General features: G+C 37.7%; 2 protein-coding genes across 7 annotated transcripts in view; one reads left to right on the forward strand and one right to left on the reverse strand.

Annotated features, from left to right (window-relative positions):
* NDC80 (NDC80 kinetochore complex component) overlaps positions 1 to 6,036 on the reverse strand; it is an 18,550-nt gene extending 12,514 nt beyond the window's left edge. The window contains exons 1-7 of one of the 4 annotated variants that reach the window (XM_085220839.1): positions 5,919 to 6,036; positions 5,519 to 5,706; positions 4,630 to 4,716; positions 3,547 to 3,670; positions 3,238 to 3,410; positions 1,338 to 1,440; positions 657 to 746 (exon numbers count right to left, since the gene is read on the reverse strand). In XM_085220839.1, the coding sequence (XP_085076965.1) occupies positions 657 to 746; positions 1,338 to 1,440; positions 3,238 to 3,410; positions 3,547 to 3,670; positions 4,630 to 4,716; positions 5,519 to 5,619 (678 nt within the window). In that variant the 5' untranslated portion in view covers positions 5,620 to 5,706; positions 5,919 to 6,036. Of the gene's footprint in view, positions 1 to 656; positions 747 to 1,337; positions 1,441 to 3,237; positions 3,411 to 3,546; positions 3,671 to 4,629; positions 4,717 to 5,518; positions 5,707 to 5,830 lie in introns of all 4 variants that reach the window. The other 3 variants (XM_085220840.1, XM_085220837.1, XM_085220838.1) reach the window with 3 other exon arrangements.
* On the forward strand, positions 6,003 to 23,189 carry METTL4 (methyltransferase 4, N6-adenosine). Of its 3 annotated transcripts, none has more exons than XR_014882445.1 (10): positions 6,003 to 6,135; positions 7,967 to 8,457; positions 9,217 to 9,279; positions 11,063 to 11,429; positions 13,073 to 13,142; positions 14,681 to 14,855; positions 15,066 to 15,172; positions 15,754 to 15,845; positions 21,946 to 22,384; positions 22,977 to 23,189. XR_014882445.1 is itself a non-coding variant. In XM_019613925.3 (10 exons), exons 2-10 carry the CDS (start codon positions 8,047 to 8,049, stop codon positions 23,013 to 23,015), a joined length of 1,416 nt encoding a protein of 471 aa, XP_019469470.2. In that variant the 5' UTR covers positions 6,003 to 6,135; positions 7,967 to 8,046; the 3' UTR covers positions 23,016 to 23,189. The 3 variants fall into 3 exon arrangements, 2 of the variants coding, with proteins under 2 accessions (XP_019469470.2, XP_085076967.1); XM_019613925.3 differs by having other exon boundaries at positions 21,946 to 22,037; XM_085220841.1 differs by having other exon boundaries at positions 21,946 to 23,189.
* Positions 23,190 to 23,587: the final 398 nt, after the last annotated feature.

A 23,587-nucleotide genomic window follows, 5' to 3' on the forward strand; every position in this document is an offset into this window, starting at 1 on the left:
CTGAAAAATAATTTGCTGGAGATATTCTTTCAAATTTTATTTTTTTCCTTCTTCTTCAGTTTTTTTTTTTTTTTTTTAAACTTAAGTGTACTGGCAGAATATAGCCCCTTCCAAAATATCAGCTGTGAGTTGAGACAGAATAAAACACAAATGATACTAGTAATAGATAATAAAACAGAAAGCAAGCAAGGTGCTTGAGATGCATCTTAAAAATTTAAATATTAACACCAATTTTAAACTGAATAAATATGAATGGGAGTCACATTTATAATTTATTTTACAATCTTTACACTGTACTGCTGCTAACTGTAGAAGACTCAAGTACTAAAATATACCTGAGATCCTACTAAGACTATGAACAAACAGCATAAAGAGTCCTTTCTTCGCAAAGGAGAACATAACAATAGCAACTAGGAGAAGGCAGCATTTGAGTTTAATACCCAGCCTCAACTGGTCAGGATGTCTGCTCAGGAAACTAGTTGATAAAGCTCTTTATATAATGCCATATTTCCTAGAGAACTCTGTAAATATTAAACTGAACAGAATATACAAATATAGTCCAGTTAAATTTATTCTATCATATTTAGACTGTTTTCTTACAGCATATGGCAAAATTCAGTTGAACAGTTCTGATAATATTCACTTTTTCATAGTACCTTGTTATGTACAATTCCATCATCAGTTTCTCCTCCCCAGTTCTGCCCATCATCAAATGAAGATGGATTTTCCCTCATGGCAGCATACAACTGAAAGGCACAAGTATACATACATAGAACAAGCGTGAAGACCTCCATTAATCCTGCTGGTCAAGATTCTCAACAGAGGATATGGTTGGCCTTCTGAGCTGAAAGCGCACGTTGCCAGCTTGTTTTGAATCTTTCATCAACCAATAACTCCAAATTCTTCTCCTCAGGGCTGCTCTCAAGCCATTTTCCACTCAACCTACATGTGTGCTTGGGATTGCCCCAACCTAGGTGCAAGACCTTGCACTCGGCCTTGTTGAAACTTCACGAGATTGGCATGGGCCCACCTCTCAAGCCTGTCCAGGTCCCCCTGAAGAATCCCATTCTTCTAGTGTGTCAACTGCACCACTCAGTTTTTTTTTTCTATTACAGAAATTTATCCAGTAAAAATAATTTTTAAGTCATAATATAACATTAAAAACTCAATTTAAATTCACTAAAAGTAGTAGCTAGCTCCCAAGAGGCAAGTAAGAATACCCGCCTTTTCCTTCACATATAAAATAAAGGAAACTTTAAAAACACCATTAAGACATCTGTAACTAAAATTCCAGTTTGAAATGTGGAAATATTTGGTTTAAAGAACTCAGATGCTACCTTGAAACAGTCAGTTAACCAAATCAAAGCTGCCACAATCTGAGGCCAGGTGTGTGGTGCTCCAACTGTGTACATGGAGCTTTTTGACAGAGGAAAAGGGTACCTACAAGAGAAAACATATTTTTAAATGCTATGCAAAATGAGCAAGTTTTTACTTGATCAAGCCACACAAGGAAGAACAAATTCAATTGTGCTTTACACTGTATGTTGAGAGGAGAAAAGGAGAGTTCTCATGCCATAGGACTTTATTCTATTATCATGGGTTTCCCATTATGTAATTCAGGAAACTGGCTTTTTTTTTTTTTTTGCATATGTAAAGATTAGGAACAATTAAGCCCTCTTAAAAAAAAAAGCGTGAATTATTACTTTATGTACTCCTTAGTCCTTTCCTACTCAACTTTCTACCTTGCTTTGGGTCTTGGTAGCAAGTCACTTCAGGTCAGATTGTCTTTCTTCTGAAAGATCTACATGAGGAAAGATGGGCAATGCAGTATTAGGGAAAAGGAGCGGGTAGTCTGTGAGCATGAGGTTCACGATGATACAAAGACCTCAAAGAAGTCAGCAAACACAAAGGAGGCAGTAATAGTCTAGTGGATGCTTACTCCACTAGATGGTCAACCATGATAGATTTCTATCATGACAACAGAAACTGAGAGGCAGAAGTCCTGTTCATATAGAGCAAGTTTCCTTCTTGGGTCAAATGCACATTGAACACAGAAAAGTGGCTGACAATCAGCTTAGAGTCATGCAGTTATAGACTAGGCAATCTTTAGAAAAAACTACATAGATGTATTAATATTCTAAATATGGATCACGTATCTATACTTCTAACTAAAAACATACTGACAGTCTGCTACAAACCAAAGAACAGAACTGCATTTTTTATTGCATCTTTAGACTGGCAGATGTACCAGGTTATTTTAATAACATAGAATCCACAGACATAACGACATCACTGCTCATAAACTACTCAACTTGAGGATTTTTAAAAAATGAGAATTAGAATATGGATGTTTTTACTTCAAAAGACTTAAAATCAGATCTAAAAGTAAATGCTTTTTGATCAAGGATTGCAGTCTTGGTGGGACAGAGTAAAGCTTCTGGAGAACAAGTTCCTTTTCAATATTTCAGTGAGGTCAGCAGTTTCTATATTGTAGATTTAAACAGAATTTTAATGAAATACTGAGAAGTGAACATGTACATATGTAAGGAACCCTCACGCTCTGACCCTGTCATGGGCTCAAATCTACCGAATCACTCTTCTACAAGACTGAAAATGCACAACTAACAAGTTGTGTTTTTTTCTTTTCTTGGAAAGTGCTGGAGCACTGATTAGTCCAAATGCTTACAGCACTAAATAAAATTAGATACAAAACACTCACAACTTAGTGGGATTTTTTTTTTTTTTTTTTTTTTTTACCTCAGCAGTCATTATTGTTTCTGCTTCCTGCTTTAAATGGGAAGTGAGAGAAGTTACAGAAAAATAATGACTTTCAATGAACAGAAGGCAACAATCTGGAATTCTTTTTAGTGCTTGGAATTAAATAGAATGAGCCAGAAGAGGCTGTCAGAAGCAATAAGTTAATATAAAAAATTGCAATTTTCATTTAGTAAAAGTGGCCTTTCAAAGTCTAATAGAAATAATTACTTAGATTTTAAGTTACAAAGCAAGCTTCCAAGAGTTTATAGTTCTGCAAATTCAAAGAAAAAAATGCATAGTCAAGTCTGGAAACAAGTGAGTAAACTCAAAAAAAAGCAAAGCAATCAGAACATCAAAGTTTCAGTCAAATCTGAATAAAGAAGTCTGCTCATTCTCCCTCGTTTTTATACAGAATCCTTAGATTTGTGATTTCTGGCTTTACTGCAGCTGTTCAGCACAATTCATTAATAAGGATCTTACCCAAGCTCTTTGAAAACTCGGGGAATTTCCTCTTCAAATTTTGAGTCAGGCAGTTCATAGGAAGGGCAGAGAAATCCATAGATAAAAGTGAAGATTTTTACAAAGTCTTTTACAGATGGAGACTGTAGTGATTTTACGGTGACATTATGGGCGTAACCATTCTCAACAAGAAACTGGGAAAGAGAAATATACATATTAAATGGCATGCTTCTCAACAAAATCTATAGTTGAAACTATCAAAAAACAAATATTTTGAGTAGTACTTTTATTGCCTAATAAACAATTTTGTAAAATAAGTGAATGAGTTACCTCACAAAGCTGTTTGATACACTGTTGGATGAACGCCTTGTCATGAAGTGGCCTGGGATCCTTGATCTTTTCTGTACCAAACATACCATACTGACTGTTGCGTGAACCTCCAGCCCCACTAGTTCTAAGAACAAGAAATAAATACATTTTTTGTGACAATACACATATACAGAGTTCTTGGTTACATACAAATCCTTATATTTGCTGGTTTCATGGTTTTTTTTGCATATGTCATGCAAAGGGGTAAACTGAAGGCTATCCTCTAAGTACAAAGATTAAATAACAACATCCAGCCGTAGAAGTTGTGATGACCACATAAAACAGAGGGATTACTACATCTTAGGTGAATATTTTCTTCAGTTTATTGAAATAAAGTTTCACAGAGCAGAAAAAAAAAAGGAAGATAAGCAAAGGTTGAAGAAACCAACAATGTAAGTTGTTGAAACTGAAGATTGAAATACTCAAGGAACATTTAGAAGAAAAGCAGAACTCTGCAAATGAAATGAAAGAAGCTACCTGCAGACATCAAAACACAGAAAACTGTCAACTAAGATGATATGATTTTGTAAGGTTTTCATCGTACAGGGAAAAAGAAACTAAGGCAGAGAATAATGCTGATATGATTCCAATTTTGCAAGATTACTACCTGATTTAATCGTAAGCTAGCATTTTTTGTTTTTTTCTCATTTTTTTTCTCTGAATTGAAAAGACAAAATAGAGGTAGGAAGTCAGACTAGTATTGTTAGAAAGCTTTATCAATATCTGCTAATGAAAACATCTCGTAGGTCTGTATTGAGGGGGACTGTTCTTCCTTAAACAGGCCAATGTCTTGGGCAGCTCTTAAGCACTGCAGTGCGTGTTTCTCCTCTTGTTCTCCTCTTCCCAAGAGGAAGAACAGCTATTTAAGCAGATCCTGCTCCACAGCATTGTTATTTAGTGAGCAGAGTGTAGGAAGGCAGACCTGAATGCCTAAGGCCCTCAGATCCATTTTTCCCCATAATGAAAATGTAGCAAGGAAGTAAAACCGTAAAATGCTATGAGATTGTTTTAATTTACAGCGCATTGATCTCAAGCCATCAATACCTCTTCCCAAAAAAGCTGACTTTTCTTTCTGAAGTTGCAGACGTAGTTTTGCTCATGCTCAGCTTTCCAAACGTTCCTCTGTCCTTCCTGAGAGATAGGGAGAAGGATTCAAATGACTATTTCTACCGTTTCATCTTTTGCTCACATAAGATAGGTATAAACACATTAATTAAAGTCTAACCACATTCAGGACAGCAGTATCTTAGAAGCATCAGCTGATTTTAATGCATTATTTATCCAGTAGTAAAGCTATTTCTGTCAGTTTTATAAGCATACACTTTATAGACCAAGTACCCAGCCACCACCCAACCACCTTGCAAATATGCAAGAAAAAAACCATTATAATTTGAGATGTGTCACAGACACATAAGTGAAGTTTTAGATTTCATAGAATCATATCATAGGGTTGAAAAGGACTGGGTTGAGAAGGGCTACAATGATCATCTAGTTTCAACCCTCTGCTATGTGCAGGGTTGCCAACCATCAGACCAGGCTGCCCAGAGCCACAACCAGCCTGGATTTCAAATTATATGCCGACCATACTGCATAAACACATAGATGACAGAGATTGATCATTTAAAGGTCTTTAGAAAAAAAAAAAAAAGACAAAAACAAATAAACAAAAAACCCCAAACTAACAACAAAAAGTATTTTTGATAACTATAGTTTTAAATTCATATTTACTCAACCAGTAAGTTAAGCTAGAGATTTTTTTATTATTATTATTTTTATTTTTTGTGCAGAACGTGAGCACTTGTACAGAAGTCTTTGGCTGCAGAGGGTTTTCTTCTTACTGCTCCCATCTTTTTCAGATGCTACTCACTGCAGTAAAACCACTGAGGCTGAGGTTTACGCACACGTTGTTAGCGATGTGACCATCGCCACTTACATTTGAGGCGTTTGAAGACCCATCTTGTTGCTGTCCTGCACTCTCAGCACCATCGTAGACTGCCGACCGCTACTCCCAGAAGTGGTTGAGCTTCGCCTCATTGCGACCGAGCTGTAAATCGGAGTCTGCCGGTATTAGGAAATCCAGGCTCTGAGAGTATTTGTGTTTTTGAAGTACGCGATGACTTTCTAAGGGGTGAAAAGACACAAGTTTTACATCAGGCCGACGATCATGTGACAGAAGAGACAGAGCAATCAGCGAAGAGGCGAAGCACCCAGCACGTCGCCTATCAATCCCCTTCTCGGCCGCTACCTGGAACCTACTTATCAGCTGCGCCTATGGCTGCCTCACCAACACCGTCGAAGGAGAACCGCCGCGCCGCCCCGCAGCCACCCGTTACCGTTAGCGGCGCTGAATCCTTCCTCCTGATTTCAAATCCGCCCGCCCGTTACGTCACGCACTGCGCCGCAGAGCGCGACGTCACAGCAGAGAGACGGCAGCTGAGGGATGTGGGAGTTGGGGGCGTCGCCGCTTCCGCCGGCTCAGCCTCTCGCGCTCTGTCTGGCCTGCTGCCGTACAACAAGATGGCGGCTCTCGCTGCCGGCTGAGCGACGTCGGTGAGTGAAAGAGCGAGAGAGCCTCTGGGCTACGGAGCGCTGAGGGATCTGCCCCGTTAGGAGTGAGAGACGCGCGGTCTTGGGGCTTTGCAGAGGGTTCCTGAGAGTGAGCGTGGGGAGAGAGCGGCCCAAAAGGAGTGCTTCATCGTGCTAGGCTGTTCCCTGCCTGTAACGGGTTTCTCTCCTGATAGCGAGCGCCCAGAGGGCAATAAGTGTGACGAACGGTTGAGGTCCCGGGTTCGTTCAGTAGAGGAGCTGAGGGGACGCCTGATGGCGATGCAGCTCCTCACAGGGAGCGGAGGGGCTGCGCTGGGCTCTGCTCTGTGTGACAGCGACAGGGCCCGAGGGAACGGCATGGAGCTGTGCCAGGGGAGGGCAGCTGGGGGTTCGGGACAGGTGCTGCACCACAGGGCGGTGGGCATGGATCGGGCTGCACAGGGCTGCACAGGGCTGTGGGCACGGTCCCAAGTTTCTGAAATTCAAGGAGCGTTTGGATAATGCTCTCAGACACAAGTTTTGAATTCTTGTGTGGTGCAGTGTGGAGTTGGGCATAGGATAGGACTCGATGATCCTTGTGGGTCCCTTCCAACTCAGGGTATTCTATCATCTTATGTGACTGGAAGACCATAAGGCTCTGAAATAGAAAGGTTTGGGTTGGAAGAAATCTTAAAGCCCACCCAGTCCCAACCTCCTATCATGGGCAGGGCTGCCACCCTCCAGCTCAGCTGCCCAGCACCCCATTCAACCTGGTCTTGAGCACTTCCAGAAATGGGGCACCACAGCTTCTCTGGGCAGACTGCTCTAGTCTGGTGCCTCACCGCCCTCTGAGTGAAGAATTTCCTCTTAACATCTAACCTAAATCTCCTCTCCTTTAGTTTAAAACATTCCCCCTTGCCCTGTTGCTAGCAGACCACGTAAAAAGTCCGTTGCTCTCCTGTTTATGACCTGCCCTCAAGTACTGTAAGGCTGCAATGAGGTCTCCCTGGAGACTTCTCCAAGCTGAATAAGCCCAATTTCCTCAGCCTTTCTTCATAAGAGAGGTGCTCCAACCCCTTGATGATCTTTGTGGTCCTCCTCTGGACCTGCTCCAACAGCTCAACATCCTTGTGCTGGGGGCCTGGGCTTTGACACAGTACTCCAGGCAGAGTAGGGGCAGAGTAGAGGATTGTCCCCCTCCCGCTCCCTGCTTGCCACCCCTCTTTTGATGCAGCCCAGGACGCAGTTGGCCTTCTGGGCTGCAAGATGATATCCATCTTTTTATCCACGTGAGCTCCCAAGTCCTCCTCTGCAGGGCTGCTCTCAATGAATTCTTCTCCCAGTCTGTACACATATGTGGGATTGCCCCAATGCATATCTGGGATTGCCACATCTCAGTTTACTTCATAGAAGGCCAGATTGCTCAACTCATTTTCTGTGACAAACTAGGATGTGATCGAGAAATACATGATAATGTGATGGCTTTCTTCAGGAGTGCATAAAACCTACTTATGTTTTTGCTACTGAATCCTGTGTTATGGAGTGTTACAGTATATAATTGCTAACTTTTAAAAAGAGGGCTTTTAGAATAAATAATACCATGCAACATGATGTTATATAGAAAGCTATTTTAAAAAATTAAATGAACAAACAAACAAACAAACAAAAAACAACAAACCCATACCATAAAAAACTGAGTTAGGTTTCAAACAGAGGTCCTAATAGTGAAACCAGTGTAAGTCAAGAATTTTCTGTGGTGTGTCCGTGGACACAGGGAAATATCTATCACAAAACGGTGTTACTTTATGAAACAGTAGTGAGAAGTAATTCTTAAATAAGTATATTACTCCAACAGGAGGAATTTGCTTCAGGAAGCCTGTGTTATTATCTGCTACAGTTTCAGGAAGTTGATTTTTCTCCCTAAAGAGGGGACCTATGATGTCTGTGGTACATCAACTGACAGCAGGGTGGCTTCTGGACCATCTGTCTTTCATCAACCAGTGTGGCTATGAGATCTGTGACTCCCTTGCATACACTGGTGATGTCACCACCAGTCTTTCTGTCAGTTCTACTAATGATCATCCTACTTCTTCATTTGCTACCACCTCTTCAAGTGATGGTCCCGGTGATGCTGTAGAAACAGAAGGTAAAACAGCAAGAACAAGATATGTATTTCGGGAAGAATTCTTTCACATTTCTAAGGCCCATATAGCTGCAGCTCCTGAGGAACAGCTGTTGCAGGGAAGCCCTGAGTTGAGTATCACAGAAATGAAGGCCAGCAGCAGAGCAGAACACCAAGAAGGAACTAAATGTGGTGTCAAGGATTCCGTTGCTGGTGCTAAGAAGGTATGTTCTCCACAGTGTAGTAGCCTATGGTCATCCTCAGGTAAATAATCTGCCATTAACACTATTTCTGCTTTCTGAAGTCACATAGGAGAGCAGATTTTTCACAATAGATTTCAAAATGTAAGCACTCATAATGTTATTCTGGAGTCTCTTCTGTCAGTAGCTTCCATCCTGTGACTCAAAAGCAATTGGTTTCTTGTGAAATCTTTTGGTGTTTGCTGTGGCATTGGGCTTGAGTTAAACTGTGATAGCTGTCATGGTTGTCCAGATTAACATGGAAAGAAGAACAGTTTGAATTTACTTTCTATATATAGACTGTACAGTACTGTTTATTACAGTCCTGAAACAACAAACAACTGGAAAATGTTACAGGTCTAAACTAACAAATCTAACCTTTGAAGACCTACTTGTTTTTCTCCTGCTACTGCACTTGGCAACTGAACAAACACTTTCTAGTATAGACCTAAAGGAGGCCCGAATGTGAACGGTGTCATGTGCTAGGTAATGTTAGATCTCTGTGCTATGAATAATAATATAACGTAGCTTTGCCACGCCACCTCCAGCAGCCTTAGTATTTTGTGATCGTATTTTTGCTTACTGGCTTCATACTTGTAATAGAAAGGAATAGATAGGAAGTTTCTTCCGGTTTTAGAAGAGTTGATTTGTAATTTAGGTATGTTTGAGTATTTATTTTTTTGTTTTTATTATGGAATAATGTTTTCCTTTTTTTTTTTCTTACCCTGTTTGCTCCTTCTACAGAAGCGTAAAAGAAAATGTGTATTCAACCAAGGTGAACTGGATGCTTTGGAATACCATACTAAGGTAAGTTTGAATAGAAGAATTTTGCAAGTATGTGATACTTAATTTTGAGCTATGTGTGGAGTACAAAACACAGCTGTAAGTTCTCTTCTTGTACCTTGCTCCACTAATGGGAAAGTCATCTCTCCAGTGCATACTGAGAATAACTTCTATGTAGATATATGTGAAAACAAACTAGATGTCCAGCTGGCTTTCAAGTAGCTGGAAGCCTTGTTCACAGAACATCATGTAGGGATGAGTTGAATGTTAGTTGAGCAGGAAATGTTTATTTTGAAATAAACAACATAAATTGTTCTGTAGATCAGTTCATTTTTAATGTATCAGGATACTCAGCTGAAGTTATTATAGGCTTCTCTGATCAAAAGTGCTCCAAGATGCCTCATTTCTGCTGAGAAAAGAGTTATTCCTGTTAGAATGCTTTACATTATGATAATCATACCAAAGCATTAAGAATGGATTGGAATTTGAGTTCTTGTTGGAGCTCATCTTAGTGATGTACTGGTGAAACTGCTACCACTGAAGTGTACTAGTAAATCTTAAAAAGATAATCTGTGAATAATATTTTATGTATGCTTATGCTTTCCTACATAGAAATGTGAATCTAACAAGGACCTACGTTGCTTGCTTTTATCTGCCTAATGTACCAATCATTGGGCTTTTTGTTTAATTCTATTCCTCTTAAGACTATACTTTAAGAAATATTTTTCTTCCTTTACGCAATAATGATTTTGTAGTAAATGTGCAGTTTGTTATGTTACAGTGTAGGGGTCCCATAGGTATTGTTCTGAATAAACTATGGATGTGAAGAAATGCCTTAAATGAGAGAACTTTGAAGTTCAACATCAAACACGGGTTTATGAGTGAAAATATTTAAGTTAATACACAATTTCTTCAGATATCTCAAGGGTTGTGCTACTACAGAAATGATTTTTAAAAGAATACATTCAGGATTTTTTTGGTATTTTGTAAGAGAGTGTTTAAAAAAAAAAACAAACAACCAACAACCAGACATCTTGTTGAGCATTCCTTTTTCAGGAGCTTTAGAAACAATAATAAGTATTTGAAACCTGTGTTAGAAACTACAGAATCTGGCAATAAAGCTGTTCTAAATGAGTAAAAATTCTTCACTGATAGATAAACCTCGTAAAGGCTCGATGATTTGAGAGTTAATTAAGTAGGTCTCTGTGTTCTGTATAGAGAATATTGCTGAAGAAATGAGTGTCCATACAGATCCAAGAATCTTGGCATTGTTATTTGAGAAATGTGTTATTTTAAAACATTGCAGAACCAGTTTTTAATAATGTAATTTGGTTTACATGCATACGTGATATTTGATATTAATTTGAAAGCAAATTAAAACATACTGATTTCAGATCCAGGTATATACTCAATCAAAATTATGCTTGTAGACTTTAAGTTAAACTTCAAGTTAAGTGTTGACATTGCCTTGAAATTTTTTGTTTAGATCAATAATATTCTGCCACAATTGTCTGTGAAAACTTTTATTCAGCAATCTGCTTTTCTCTAGACTTCTGGCTGTTGCCACTTTGCCAAAAGAAAACAAATTAAAAAACCCCACCATACGTTAGCATGCCCTCATTATTATGCACAAATAGCTCCTCAAGTGATGGTTTTGGTGTTTGGCAAGGATTCTTTTCCCACTGCAGACTGAAGATGTTTTGATTTCTGTTTCATTTCCTGATGATACTATGCATATACTCAAAAGATTATTTCTCATTTTTTTTTGTTTTGTTTTGTTTTTCTTCTCCTCTTTATGATGATACAGATCAGAAAATTCATTTGGGAAGGCACTTTGTGTTTAGTCCAAGAGGGACTCAAAAGTGGTTTTCTTCATCATGCTGCTGCAGCACCCAGTTGTGGGAAGAACGTTGTTCTTGGACGCATTGACTGTGGGTTGGCTGAATTATGTGAAATGGCAAAGCAATTTCCAGCTGTAAATGATGGTGATCATCAAGCTGTGAATGTGCTAGATGATGAAACCACCACACTAGAGCATGACCTGCTTTCATGTGTTACAGAGAACAACTCAAACTGTGCAAAGATAGTTGTATTAATGGGACAGAAGTACTTGGTGCCACCGAAGAGCAGTTTCCTTTTATCTGATATTTCATGTTTACAACCTCTGCTGAACTGTAAGTATCTTTAGTCTGTCCCTTCTTTAGAATAGGGATAGACTATCCCCTATCTTAAGAATCTATCCCTTCTTTCCTGCCTTAGAAGGCAGGTTAATGTCAAGATAACTAAGGACTCGGTGAACTGTTTTCTAACATAGAGCATCATGCTGATGATGCTACTGCAAGCTTTCTAAGTGGCATTAGTAACTTTGTGCAGGTAGGTGAAGGTTTTCAAAGGAATCCTCAGTGAAGTTAGGAGTGCATGTCATGGAGAGGCTCCAAGAGACTCCAATAAAAATCTCAGCCATTGTATTCTTACATGAAACACAGAATGCAGCAGTTGTTAAGCATATTCTGAGCCATGGTGGATCTAGAAGTCAAGTAAATGCATTGAATTGGAAATAAACTATAATATATAATGGTTTGGGTTGGAGGAGACACTAGAGACCGTCCATTTCCAACCCCCTACTATGGTCAGGATTGCTACCCAGCAGCTCAGCTGCCCAAGGCCCCATCTAACCTGGCTTCCAGGGATGGGGCACCCACAGCTTCTCTGTCAGTCTGTTCCAGTGCCTCACCACCCTCTGAGTAAAGAATTTCTTCCTAATACGTAATCTAAGTCTCCCCTATTTAGTTTAAAGCCATTCCTCTGTGTCTTATCACTACACTCTCTAATAGAGTCCATCTTCAGCTTTCTTTTAGGCCACCTAAAGGTACTGGTAGGCTGCAAAGCCTTCTCCATGCTAAAAAACCCCAGCTCCCTCAGTCTTTCTTCACAGGAGAGGTGATCCAGCTGCTAAATGAGAAGTATTTCTTGCTGGCTAGGGTCAGTCCATTGTGAGGACAACACCTCCAGTGTTAATAAAGGAATAAGATCTAAAGGACATTAAATGTTAAATTGTTGTTCTTGCTGGCTGTTTAAACAATTAGTATCAGGCTCAATAAAGGAAGGAGTATGTTCTCTGGGAAAAATAACATTAGAGAGTGCGTCTTTTTTCATAGTTGTGTTCTGTATCTTCTCCCATTAACATAAACCCAACTTCCATTATGAAAACTGCTTCATTTCCCTTCCTATTGCCCACTAATTTCCATTTCTTACCCAGTGTAAGAGCTACTAGAGCTTAGCTCTGTCTGCTAACCTTTAGTAGTGTAAAACACAGTTTTCCAGGACTGGCTCATAGCTCTGCATGTACAAATTGGCCTGCTGAAAGATCAAACAGGACGGAAAACTGCAAGGGTTCAAGGGTGCAGCCTTTCTCTCAGCTGGGTGCCTTATTACACAGCTTCTTTCAGGAAGCTTGGAGAAATTTTAATGTCTTGGAGACTGGCGCTGTATGAGGTTTTTGTTTTAAATTCCACAAGAGATTTGACATTTCTTGGAGGTATTGAATCCAGCACAAGTCACACAAGCAATCCTTTTCTTAGGTAATCAGGCTAGGGATCTGAGAAGTATATGATTATCTCAAGTACTTAAACTTTTGTTTCATTATTTGGGGAAAAAAAAAAAAGAACACTTGCAGTTTTGCTGCCTAGTTAGCTTTTCAAATATTGTCTGCATTTAGGTAGCTAAGCCTTTATCAATTTTAACTAGTATTTTTTTTTTTTTTAATGAATTTACTGGTTTCTTTACTAATTTAGTTTTGTGTAATTTCTTTTCCCAGACAAGAAGAAATATGATGTAATTGTGATCGATCCACCATGGGAGAACAAATCTGTTAAAAGGAGTAACAGGTGAGCTTTATTGTAAAATTACTTTGTCATCTCTGTTTACAATGGGTAATTTACATTTTAATTTACTGTTGCAATCCAAGACTGAAGTAACCACAGTTGTAGCTTAAGCTAGCAAATACTTTGATGCATGCCAAAGTCTGAAAGTTCAACCCTAAAATTGTCTCAGGAATTTCAGTAAAATGACTTGGAAACTTTTAATACAAAATATTTGCAAGGCTATATCTTAAATTAAATTTGGAGAAGAGAAGGCTCCGGGGAGACCTCATTGTGGCCTTCCAATATTTGAAAGGAGTGTATAAACAGGAGGGAGAATGACTGTTTACAAGGATGGATAGTGATAGAACAAAGGGAGATGGTTTTAAACTGAGACAAAGGAGATTTAAGTTAGATGCTGGGAGGAATTTTTTCACACAGAGAGTGGTGATGCACTGGAACAGGTTGCCTCAGGAGGTTTCAAGGCCAGGCTGGATATGGCTCTGGGCAGCCTGGTCTGATTGTTGACCCTGCACATAGCAGGGGGGTTGACACTAGATGGTCATAGTGGTTCTTCTCAACCCAGGTCATTCTATGAGAAAGGTCATTAGAGAAAGAATGTTATTTTTCTGTACTTCTAGGGAAGGCTTGAAGTTAACTGTTTTGTATGGCCCAGATCATGCAGATACTCATTTGAACTTAATAGTTATTATTAATACTACATAAAGTTAGATAAAATATTTCTAGGGCTGAGGTCCAATTAAGAAGTTTTAGGGTTTTTTTTTTTTTTTTTTGAGCTTTATTCTGATGAATAGGGGAAAGTGATAATGCAGCAGTAAAATCCTCAAGTGCAATAGGAACTTTCTGAGTACAGTACTTTATGAAGTCATTAACTTAGAATTTTATGGGCCTCTTTCTCCTCTGAGTAACATTAAGTTTATGCCAGTGAAGCTCCCTTGATTACCATAGGATTGCATCCATGTGAAAGAAGGCCGAGGAGAAAATAGAGCCTTGTAACTTTCTAGAATAATATCTACTGTAACTTCTTAAGCTTCTTATGCAGATATAATTTGTAGATAGAGATCGGTTAGTATATGTACTACTTTAAAAGCCCTACAGAAACCTCTAGGAAGTCAGTTAAACTCATTCAAATACATTGTTTTGTTTTGTTTTTTTACCAATATAAGTTACTCTTAGGAAAATTTTAGACATGAAATTCACAGACATGAATTAACCAACTGTACCCTCTCTCCCTTGCAAAATAAAACCAGAAGGCAGCTTCAACACTGTTGTTAGTTGCTGTGTTCATTATCTTGTTGATGGCTAAAGGAAATACGTAGTTAAAGATTCCGCTCAGTAAAACTTAAGTACACAGAGTAGTGATTTCATATCAGAATCCAATGGATCTGTCCACTGGGTGTCACTCTCAGCCTATTTTTTATGACTTTCTATGCTGACAGATCTTTCTTTAAACATCTTGGCTGCGTAATTTCCTTGTTTTTGTTGCTTTACAATTTTATTATGTGGTGTATGCTAACTTGCTTTCTCGCTGTATTGGTATACAGATACAGCTACTTGTCTTCATGGCAAATCAAGCAGATTCCTGTATCAGCGCTTGCTGCTCCAGGTTGTCTTGTTGTCACATGGGTGACTAACAGACAGAAGCACTTACGTTTTGTTAAGGATGAACTTTATCCACATTGGTCTGTGAAAACACTTGCTGAGTGGCACTGGGTAAAAGTAAGTTCTTTGTATTATTGCTTTCTTGGCAACTGAGGGGTTTTTCAATATGGCACTTTATAGTTCTATAAATTGTCTATCTGTTTTGATGTGCTTTTGTATTTGAAAGGTATGGTGTTGTCAATATCTTCCTTTTTATCAGATGGTGTCTTGCTGGGAGAATTGGGTTTGAAAATCTTCCACTGTGTATTTCTAACTCCTCTGTGTCAGATTACTAGATACGGAGAATTTGTATTGCCTTTGGATTCTTTCCACAAAAAGCCCTATGAAGTTCTTATACTGGGGAGAGTTCAAGGAAACATAAAGGAAGCCCTAAGGTATGCCAGGCTGTGGTAATTTTTTTTTTTTTTTTTTGAGGCTGCTAGGATTCTACTTACTGGTGTGTCACCTGTCCATAATACAATATGGTGTTCCCAGATCTCCTTTTGGCATCATCTTTGTCTGATTTTGAACCTAAAAATGGCCTCACTTGCTTTAGGAAGAGGGAGTGCTTTAGTAAGATGAAAGGGCAGAATCTTTTTGTCTGTTCCTTATGTCTGTGTGTGTTGGAGAACGGGCTCAAAGGTGTGGGCTTCCTTTGCTGGTAGGTTCTGTTTGATCCCAAGTCCTTAGAATAAGCTGAAGCCATTTTTGGCTGTTGATGGAAACAACAACTATGTTGTTTCTTCTTTATGGCTTTGTGTGGCTATTGATAATCGTGTTTTGTCTCAATTCTTAATTATTTTGGAACCCCTCTTTTACACATCATCAGGGAGCAACGTTCAATTTCCCTTAGGCTTTGTGAAGTTTGATTATGAATAAACATTCTTACCTCCTCTCTCAGGTATCAGAGAATTGTGTATGTATCATTCTGATGCTGTTCATTCTCACGTTCTGCTTCTTGTTCTGGTTTGTACAGCAGGAAATCTGAAGATGTACTTCCAGTTCCAGAACATAAGTTAATTGTCAGCATACCCTGCAGTCTACATTCACATAAGCCCCCCCTCACTGGTATGTTTTTGTTGATTTGTCATGTTTCTGTGGGGTGTTTGGTTTGGACATCTAAGACGATGTAGCTAAAATGAGATATCTTTATAAATGATGCATCTTAACTTCCCATATGCTAAGCAATTGTGCCCACCAGGACCTGTGATTCCTCAACGTTTCTAAAAATGCTTTTAGGCTTTTTTAGACCTAAGGTCTAAAAAAGAAAAATCACTGTAAAGATTAGAACTTCATGGATAATTGTGTGAATATTCTGAGTAAAAATGAAGAAATTGAACTACATTTTTCTACACTTGCTTTTGAAATCCTACAGGAACGAATTATAAATGGTGTATATATTAAGTTATCCCAAAGGATATAAAGCTCCTGTGGTAGTGGCAGTGAACTTCGGGAACATATAAGATGAAATATCTTCTACTTAGCTGATGAAAACAGAAGATGTTTCTATTTCTGCATTAGTTGCTTATACACCTGCAGTGCAGTTCTGCCTTTAAATCTATAATGTGAGTCACTTTAAAACTGTTAACAGTAGGCAACAAAGAAGGCATACCCTGTGTATTTCCAGGGGGCTGCATTAATTCACTGAAATTGATGCAGTAGTTCCCAACGAGTCAGTTAGCATTTGGATGAATCATTTCAACTTTTCAAGATTTAGTTCAAAAGATTAGAAGACTTCTGCATCATGTGCTACCTTTTGCACATTATTCCAGAGAAAAACTTCCTTGATGGCTTTTATCAATAGATTCTTTCATTATTATAGCACCTGAGAGCCCTACTATTATATGGCAAGAAACTTATTTAATTCCTCTTTCAAAAATAGTTTCATCCTTCCGGAGGGGAAAACTCACGATGTACCTATAGATGTTACTGGTATACATGTTCAGTGTAATCACATCAGAAATCTCAGGCAGAAGAAATGCATGCTGCTGTTGGAAAGGCATCAATGGCCTGTTCCTTCCATTGTGCTGACGTGCTTTCTTTTCTTGGTTCCCAAGGAACAGAATTAGTTCAGTTAGGAAGCTCATTTGAATGATGGTTGCACTTGCAGGGAGGCTTTAAAATTTATATTTGGGGATTGTATTTGTTATTAAATCAAAACATATTAGTAGTTGACATAATTTGGGTTTATTTAAAAAGAAAAGAGCAATTTTAGGAAGCATCTGTTTGCAGTTCTGAAGCTACATCTTTAAAAAATTACAACTGCAGCATGAAGTATGTGTGTTGATTTAAGCTAATGGGTGGCAGAGCAGTGATTTGTGAGGCAGCCACCTAGGGCCTTTTCAGAAAACCAATACTTCAGCAACACACTCAGACATGATCAGAAAACTTCTGATATATCCAGGAGTGAAAAGCAGCAGTTTGTGTACATATTGTAGAGAATTCTAGCATCAGATGTTCCTCAGAGCACTTCTTTTTTGTGGTGCAGAATCTAGAAACTGTATTAAGTCTTTATAAATGACAATCCCGAATGGGTTTTGAAAGAAATTGTCTGTACAATTTTTATATATTTCTTGAGTCTTTACATGATTGATTTTATTACCATTGCGTTGTATTCATGTTTCTATTTGAGGAATAAATTTGCTATTGACCAGAATCAGTGGTTTATACAGTTCCTATAAAACTACATGTGTATGTACAGTGTTGGCAGCTTCATTCAGAACAGGCTTATGGAATGAAAAGGTAGACTAATGGCTGTTGATTTGTCTTCTGTATTCTTAAAGGGTATTGCTTTCATGATCGGGCAGTGTTCTCAAGTGGCCAGTAGAGAGCAGTTGAGCTACGTGCTAAAATAGTTTAGAAGAAATTTGAGCAGAAGCAGAGACTTGGCAATGGGGGAGAAGAACACTTGATGAGTCACACACGTTCTTTATGCTTTGTTTAAGAAGTAACAAAGCCAAAAATATTATTATTTACTGATGCTGTCTGGCACTTTATTTCTAGTTACTACTGTAAAGGCTGTACGTTCCTACATATGTAGCCACTTAATGACTTATTATAATAGTTTCTCTCTCTGGGGGAAGAGGAAGATGTAAATTAAAGTAAGCCATCAAAAAAGAGATGTTTGGGTTCCTGCAGTGCATTTAACTATGAAATTGTGACTGTAGGGGTTTTGGGTGATGCATGTGCTGTGTTCAGTTCTTAGAGCTTTAATATATAATTGTAAGGGTACTTAAACTGCTTTATGCAAATGTGTTAAAATGAAATTTTATCACTCTTGGTTTTGATTCAAATAACAGTGGGTTTTCTTTCTAATTCTATTCGCTATTGCTCTTTAAGACTTAAATGATACTTTGCATAGAGATTATATAAAAGAAGGTTGAACTTTTTTTCCTTTTTCTGTTTTAGAGATTCTTCTTGTTATAGGCATTTCTCCTCCAGTACGTAGCATGTACATTTATTGCTAAAAAACATTATTGCTATATAGGAGTATGCCTAAAAACATTAGTATTAATTATTGGCTGTGTTCTAGCTGCTTTGCAGATCCCTAGCAGAAGCATGCAGAGGAAAATCTTGGAAACTTACTTCTTCTGTAGCAACTCTGTGGCTTGTGAGGCTGTTAGGAAAGTGGAAATAGAAACAGAAGGCATTTACTTCTACCCTCTTCTGGTAGACTAATGAATGGGTACATCAAAATCTAGCTTAAACAGAAAGTTTAGGAAAGATACAGAGATATTAAGCCAACTTTACCCTGAGTTTCTCATCTTTTTTTCTGGTCTTTTTCTAGACAAATCAGGCAGTAAGGGCTTCTGCATTGCCAAATTTTGAAGGCTTACTATGAAATGAGTTCAATTATGTGTGGGCTGTGCTGTGTATGGCTCACAAATCAGACAGTAAAAAGCCAATAAAATCATTTTCACCTTATTTATCCAATTTGCTGTGCAGAATTTATTGTTTAGGTAATGGAAGTTGAAAAGAGAAGGGGAAGCTGTTGCTTGTTTCAAAAATGGTTCCTTCTTTTGCTCATTTAAATGATATAACAGCATGCATCTTGGATAATGTGTGCCATCAAGAGTAAAACCAGTGTTATACCTACAAGCTGGCTTTGTGCTAGCTTTGTGGGCATTAGATGTCCATGTATAGATACCTGAGTTGCATCTGCAGTGTTTGACATCTGCAAATAATGAAGAATAATCTATTTATTGTCTATTTAAGCTGTTTATTGTCAGTAATCTCTATGAGCGTCTAGAAGTAATTGTTAAAAATTATAAAATATCTGTCCCTACTGTAGAAAAATGAACAGTTAATTTTTCTACTGATGTAGATACTCTAATCTGTTTTCAGGAAGAACTTGAGTTTTCTGAAGGGATGGAAGTTAGATCCATATGTGCTGAGGTAGCCTTTTGGTGGTATAAGGGCCATAAAAGGCTAACAAAGAGATTATAATTCATACCATAAGATGTGAAAACTTGGTGCTCAAGGCAACCAGTGTAATAAGATCTTATGCCAACAAAATACAGCCATATTATTGCCCTCTTGATATGCTAATTTCCCTTGCAGTGAAGGCTACTGCTTGATGTGATTATGTAAATGCCACATCCAAGCAATGAAGAATCATACTATAATGTAATCTTGTATTATATGTAATCTGTCTCTGTAATTTGTTTTTTCAAAAACACTTTGTACAGAAAGACCTCCTCTCGGGGAATGTGAGACAGGAAGATTCTTGGGACTTCCAGTTTAAATTCTATGACCAGGTTGTTCAAAAGATTGGCACAGTCTTCTGGTTCCTTTGGATCTGGCCATTTTTTGGCTCTCTCTTTTTTTTGCTTTCTGGCAAACCAGTCTGCTGTGAGTCTAGCTGAATCAACTAAGTACGCTTTTCACATTTTTCTCTGAGGCATGGAAGTTTTTGATGCTTACTGGTGCCTGCTTCTGACTTGCTGGACTAAGTGCTGTGACGACAGTTTGTAATCTGTGCCTTTTAAGAACAAATTTCAAAACTTGTTATGTGCTATTTGTGAAGCTTTGTCACCTACATCATTCTTCCTTCTGCTTTGGTATAAAACAGTTCTATTCTATTTTGATATGAAGAAGAAAAAAATAATCATATAATGCCTGGACTCTGCAGTAAGCTCTGCATGATCTTATGCATGTTTGGGTCAAAATAATAATATCCTACAGCTGTTAGATTTGCTCCCAGAGAGCTTACCAAAAGCTTTGGATTTGCATTCCACAGTCTCTCCCTTCTCTTCCATGGGAAAGGTACTTCCTCCTGCACCATGAGCTGTCTTAGATGATGAAAAGAATAGATTTTTTGGAAGACCTTTGTTAAAATGTTGGCAGCAGATTGTGCACAAGAAATCCTTAATGAAATAGAGCATGGAAAAAGAATAATACATTTTGCCACATAATTAAAAGAAAATTTTGCAAAATGATGCAAAAGCAGCTTCTCTGAAGTGGTGTGACACTAAACAGCAGTATTCAGAGCGAGATGTTTTCTGTCAGAATGTACATGTTTTCAGGCTCTTCTCTGCAGAAGTTAATTTGTATAAGGATTTTAGCTTGCCTGTAAAAGGAATAGGCTTTTAGAATAAGATTCCTGCTGGTAGAAGTCTTTTTTTAGATTGAAAGTTGCTGTGATGATAATCTATATGAAATATTCTTTTGACATTTGTTAAAGATTGGAAGAACAAAAACAAAATATAAGAATGTTGGAAAATGCCCATTACAAAATATTTAAGGAAGTTTTGAATAGATTGAAGCTCTGGATTGTATAGGTAGAGAATGCATCTGGGGTTCATTAACACTGATTAGAATGTGAAGTGGATGTTTATCTTTCTGCAGCAGGAGCAATCCATGACAAGAGCATCCGAGGTTTCACACAGGGAGTCTGTGACTGGCAGACTTGATACAAAAAGTCAGAACTTAGTTTGAACCCAAAAAAGCATTCTCTCTCATGCTTTGATGTATGCTACTTGGATACATTTCTGCTTTCTGATATGAATCACGTCTGAAGAGATCAAATCAAACAATACAGAGTTTATGAACTGTACTTTTAAGCTACAGAAATTCAGAAACTTCAAGAAGATTTGAAAAAGAGTGAGCGAGATATACTTTGGATAAAGAAATGGTTTATTAGCTTTTGTTCTTTCATCCTCAGTCACAAAAATGCAAACTTAAGATGTAGTTTTATTCTAAATCTTTTTTTTCAGTCTTTTTGCCTTCTTTGTATCCTTTGCATTCCTTTAGCCTTTGCTTTTCCCATGGACATTTTTGTATGTACCATTTTGTGGCTATTTCCTGAAACCTATCTAAAAATTTCTTTGACCCAACAACAAACTAAATGACTGTGTAACAAATGACACATTTCGTAATTAAGTGTTTGCAATAGTATTTCTCAAGTGAAATGCCATAAGCAATGTCTTTTTTCTGCCACTTGGAGAATAATCATAATCACTGACACAGTTGATGTTAGCGACAGGCATCTGTTTAGATACAGGCAGTAAATAAATATAATGAATTTGAGACTTATATTACTGAATGAAAGAAGGCAGTTATATACAGGTTTCTTTTGTTGCTAACTTGCTATCTGGGGAGAAAAAGAAGTCCCTCCATTTTTATAGCCCTCCTAATGTCTGCTTATTTAAACTGGTGTTTCTTCTTTTACAACAATTTTCATCAAAAATTGGTTTTATCCCCTTTAAGATGCAGAGCGAAAGAGCATGATCTTAATCAAGGAAGGCATCTGTCTGTTTATTTATAGAAATGTTGCCCTCGTGATGTAGGAGCCAATTGAGCCTTTAGGAACTGTTTTGTGGATATTTGCGAAAAATTTAGAACTCGCCCATGTAGATGATGGAATAAATCCTCATTCTCTTCTCTAAATGAAAACCAATAAATAAAGGCCGTTAAAGGCTTTGACAGTATTGTTTAGGATCTCAAGGGCACTCATTTTAAATGACTTTCTCACTACAAATAGTCCAGTTGTTTGATTAAACCCCTAGAATTAATTTACTGTCTCTTTTGTTTTTTCAGTGAAACATTCCATCTTTCATTTGCTAACAGCACGGGGGAGATTTTATTTATTTTTATGTTTATTATTACTGTTGTTGTTTGTACCTTTGTCATTGTTATCCTCATCTTTTTTTTTTCTTATCTTGCACAGCGGTTCTGGCAGAGTTTATCAAGCCAGATGTGGAGTGCTTGGAGCTGTTTGCTCGCAACTTGCAGCCTGGCTGGACCAGCTGGGGAAATGAGGTTCTGAAGTTTCAGCACATTGATTATTTCACTCTTCTGCGGAATGAAAACTAACTTTGTTCTTGTAACTTAATTCTGAAATTTGTCCTTCTTAGCAAGCTCTGGAGCTTGCTTTTCTTTTGGTGCGCTCAGAAATGAAACCAACTGCACTTCAGTTGCAATTCTTGCAGTGACAGAATATCTGTTTGATAGCATCTGTATCTATACAAGCTTTTCCTCTTCTTCGAAGATCTTGGATTAGTTAAAGACTCATGCTAGTGGACAAGTACATCCCTGTTTCTTTTTTTTCCTTTAAAAAAGAAAACAACTTCAGGAAAAGAAAGATTCTCATTAAAGCTATCATAAATGTAAGCATCATAAGTACTCCAATCATAACACTTGTAATGTGTTATTTTTACAGTGATCATGTATTATTTTTAAAGAGAGGCAAACAAACTAATAGGTTTGCATTACAAATATTTCCTAAAAGACGATTGGTCTTTGCAAAACAATGGATTTGCAACTAAAATAATTATGAAGACAGTATTTTCTCCTGCATATTTGCATCTGCCTGTCTACCTCATAGATCTGAGTTGTTAACTGGGCACATTCTTCTAAAACATTCAACAATTACATCTTTATGTGGATAGTGTTAATTCTCTGAATACGCTGTAAATGATAAAGTCTCAACCATCTCGCAGTTGCTAGATACTAAGCTGTTAGATTTAACTAAACTAACTTAAATGACTTAACTAAAATTTTAACAAAATTTAAGTATGTTATAAATTTTCTTTCCTTATATTCTTGAAAGAGTAAAAAGTGTATTACATTTTTCAGCTTAACTAAAGATCATATTTCTTTAGTAATAGTATATTTTTGTGTCCTTTGCTGCACATCAACTTGCTTTGAAAAGGAAAATTAAAAGGTAGATCTTCATTAAGTCTCTTTCCTCATTTGCAGCTGTACGGGCAGAGTAGCTGGATGATCTGCTTTTCCTGACGGCAAACTCCTGTGTTCTGTTTATAATGGGGAGCAAAAAGCACTACACCCTTCTTTTTGTATTTTTACATTTATTACACTTTTTGTAATCTTTGCTGTTAAGGTTTTAAATTTAAACTTCAAATGTCAGTTGATTTTTTTTTTTTAATTTTATAATAAAAGTTAAAATAAAAACTTGTCAGTGTCTTATTAGCAGACCCAATTTCTGTATTACCGTTGTTTTCTTTTTTTAAAAAACTCTATTATACCAATAGAATTGACAAAACAAGGAACGCATGCACACAAACATATTTTTTTGTGTGTGTATATATATGTGTGTGTGTGTGTAACTAATTTAAACATATGTTTACTTATGTTTAAGTAAACAGTGTGTCAGTGAAGGTAGATGCCTGGAAAAGCACTTCTTGCTGCATGATTTTCAATTTTAAACTGTCAGTATATAAGCACCCTCCTTCTAAAACTATAGGGGATAGGAAGGTTCCTTACTTGCTTTCCGTTTTACAGGATATTACCTGGGAACTCAGAAACTCCAGGCGGAAAGAATTCCCCTCCCATACCATAAGGTTTGTCTC

The sequence above is a fragment of the Meleagris gallopavo genome, chromosome 3 (assembly GCF_905368555.1).
Source record: "Meleagris gallopavo chromosome 3, MGAL_WU_HG_1.1, whole genome shotgun sequence".
Classification (NCBI taxonomy): Eukaryota; Metazoa; Chordata; class Aves; order Galliformes; family Phasianidae; genus Meleagris; species Meleagris gallopavo.

Bases quoted from the DNA above. Each gene is read 5' to 3' on its own strand.
- METTL4 (XM_085220841.1), top strand. From the start codon at position 8,047: ATGATGTCTGTGGTACATCAACTGACAGCAGGGTGGCTTCTGGACCAT. The intron at 8,458-9,216 runs GTATGTTCTCCA...CTCCTTCTACAG, and splicing joins CCGTTGCTGGTGCTAAGAAG to AAGCGTAAAAGAAAATGTGT. The intron at 9,280-11,062 runs GTAAGTTTGAAT...ATGATGATACAG, and splicing joins CTTTGGAATACCATACTAAG to ATCAGAAAATTCATTTGGGA.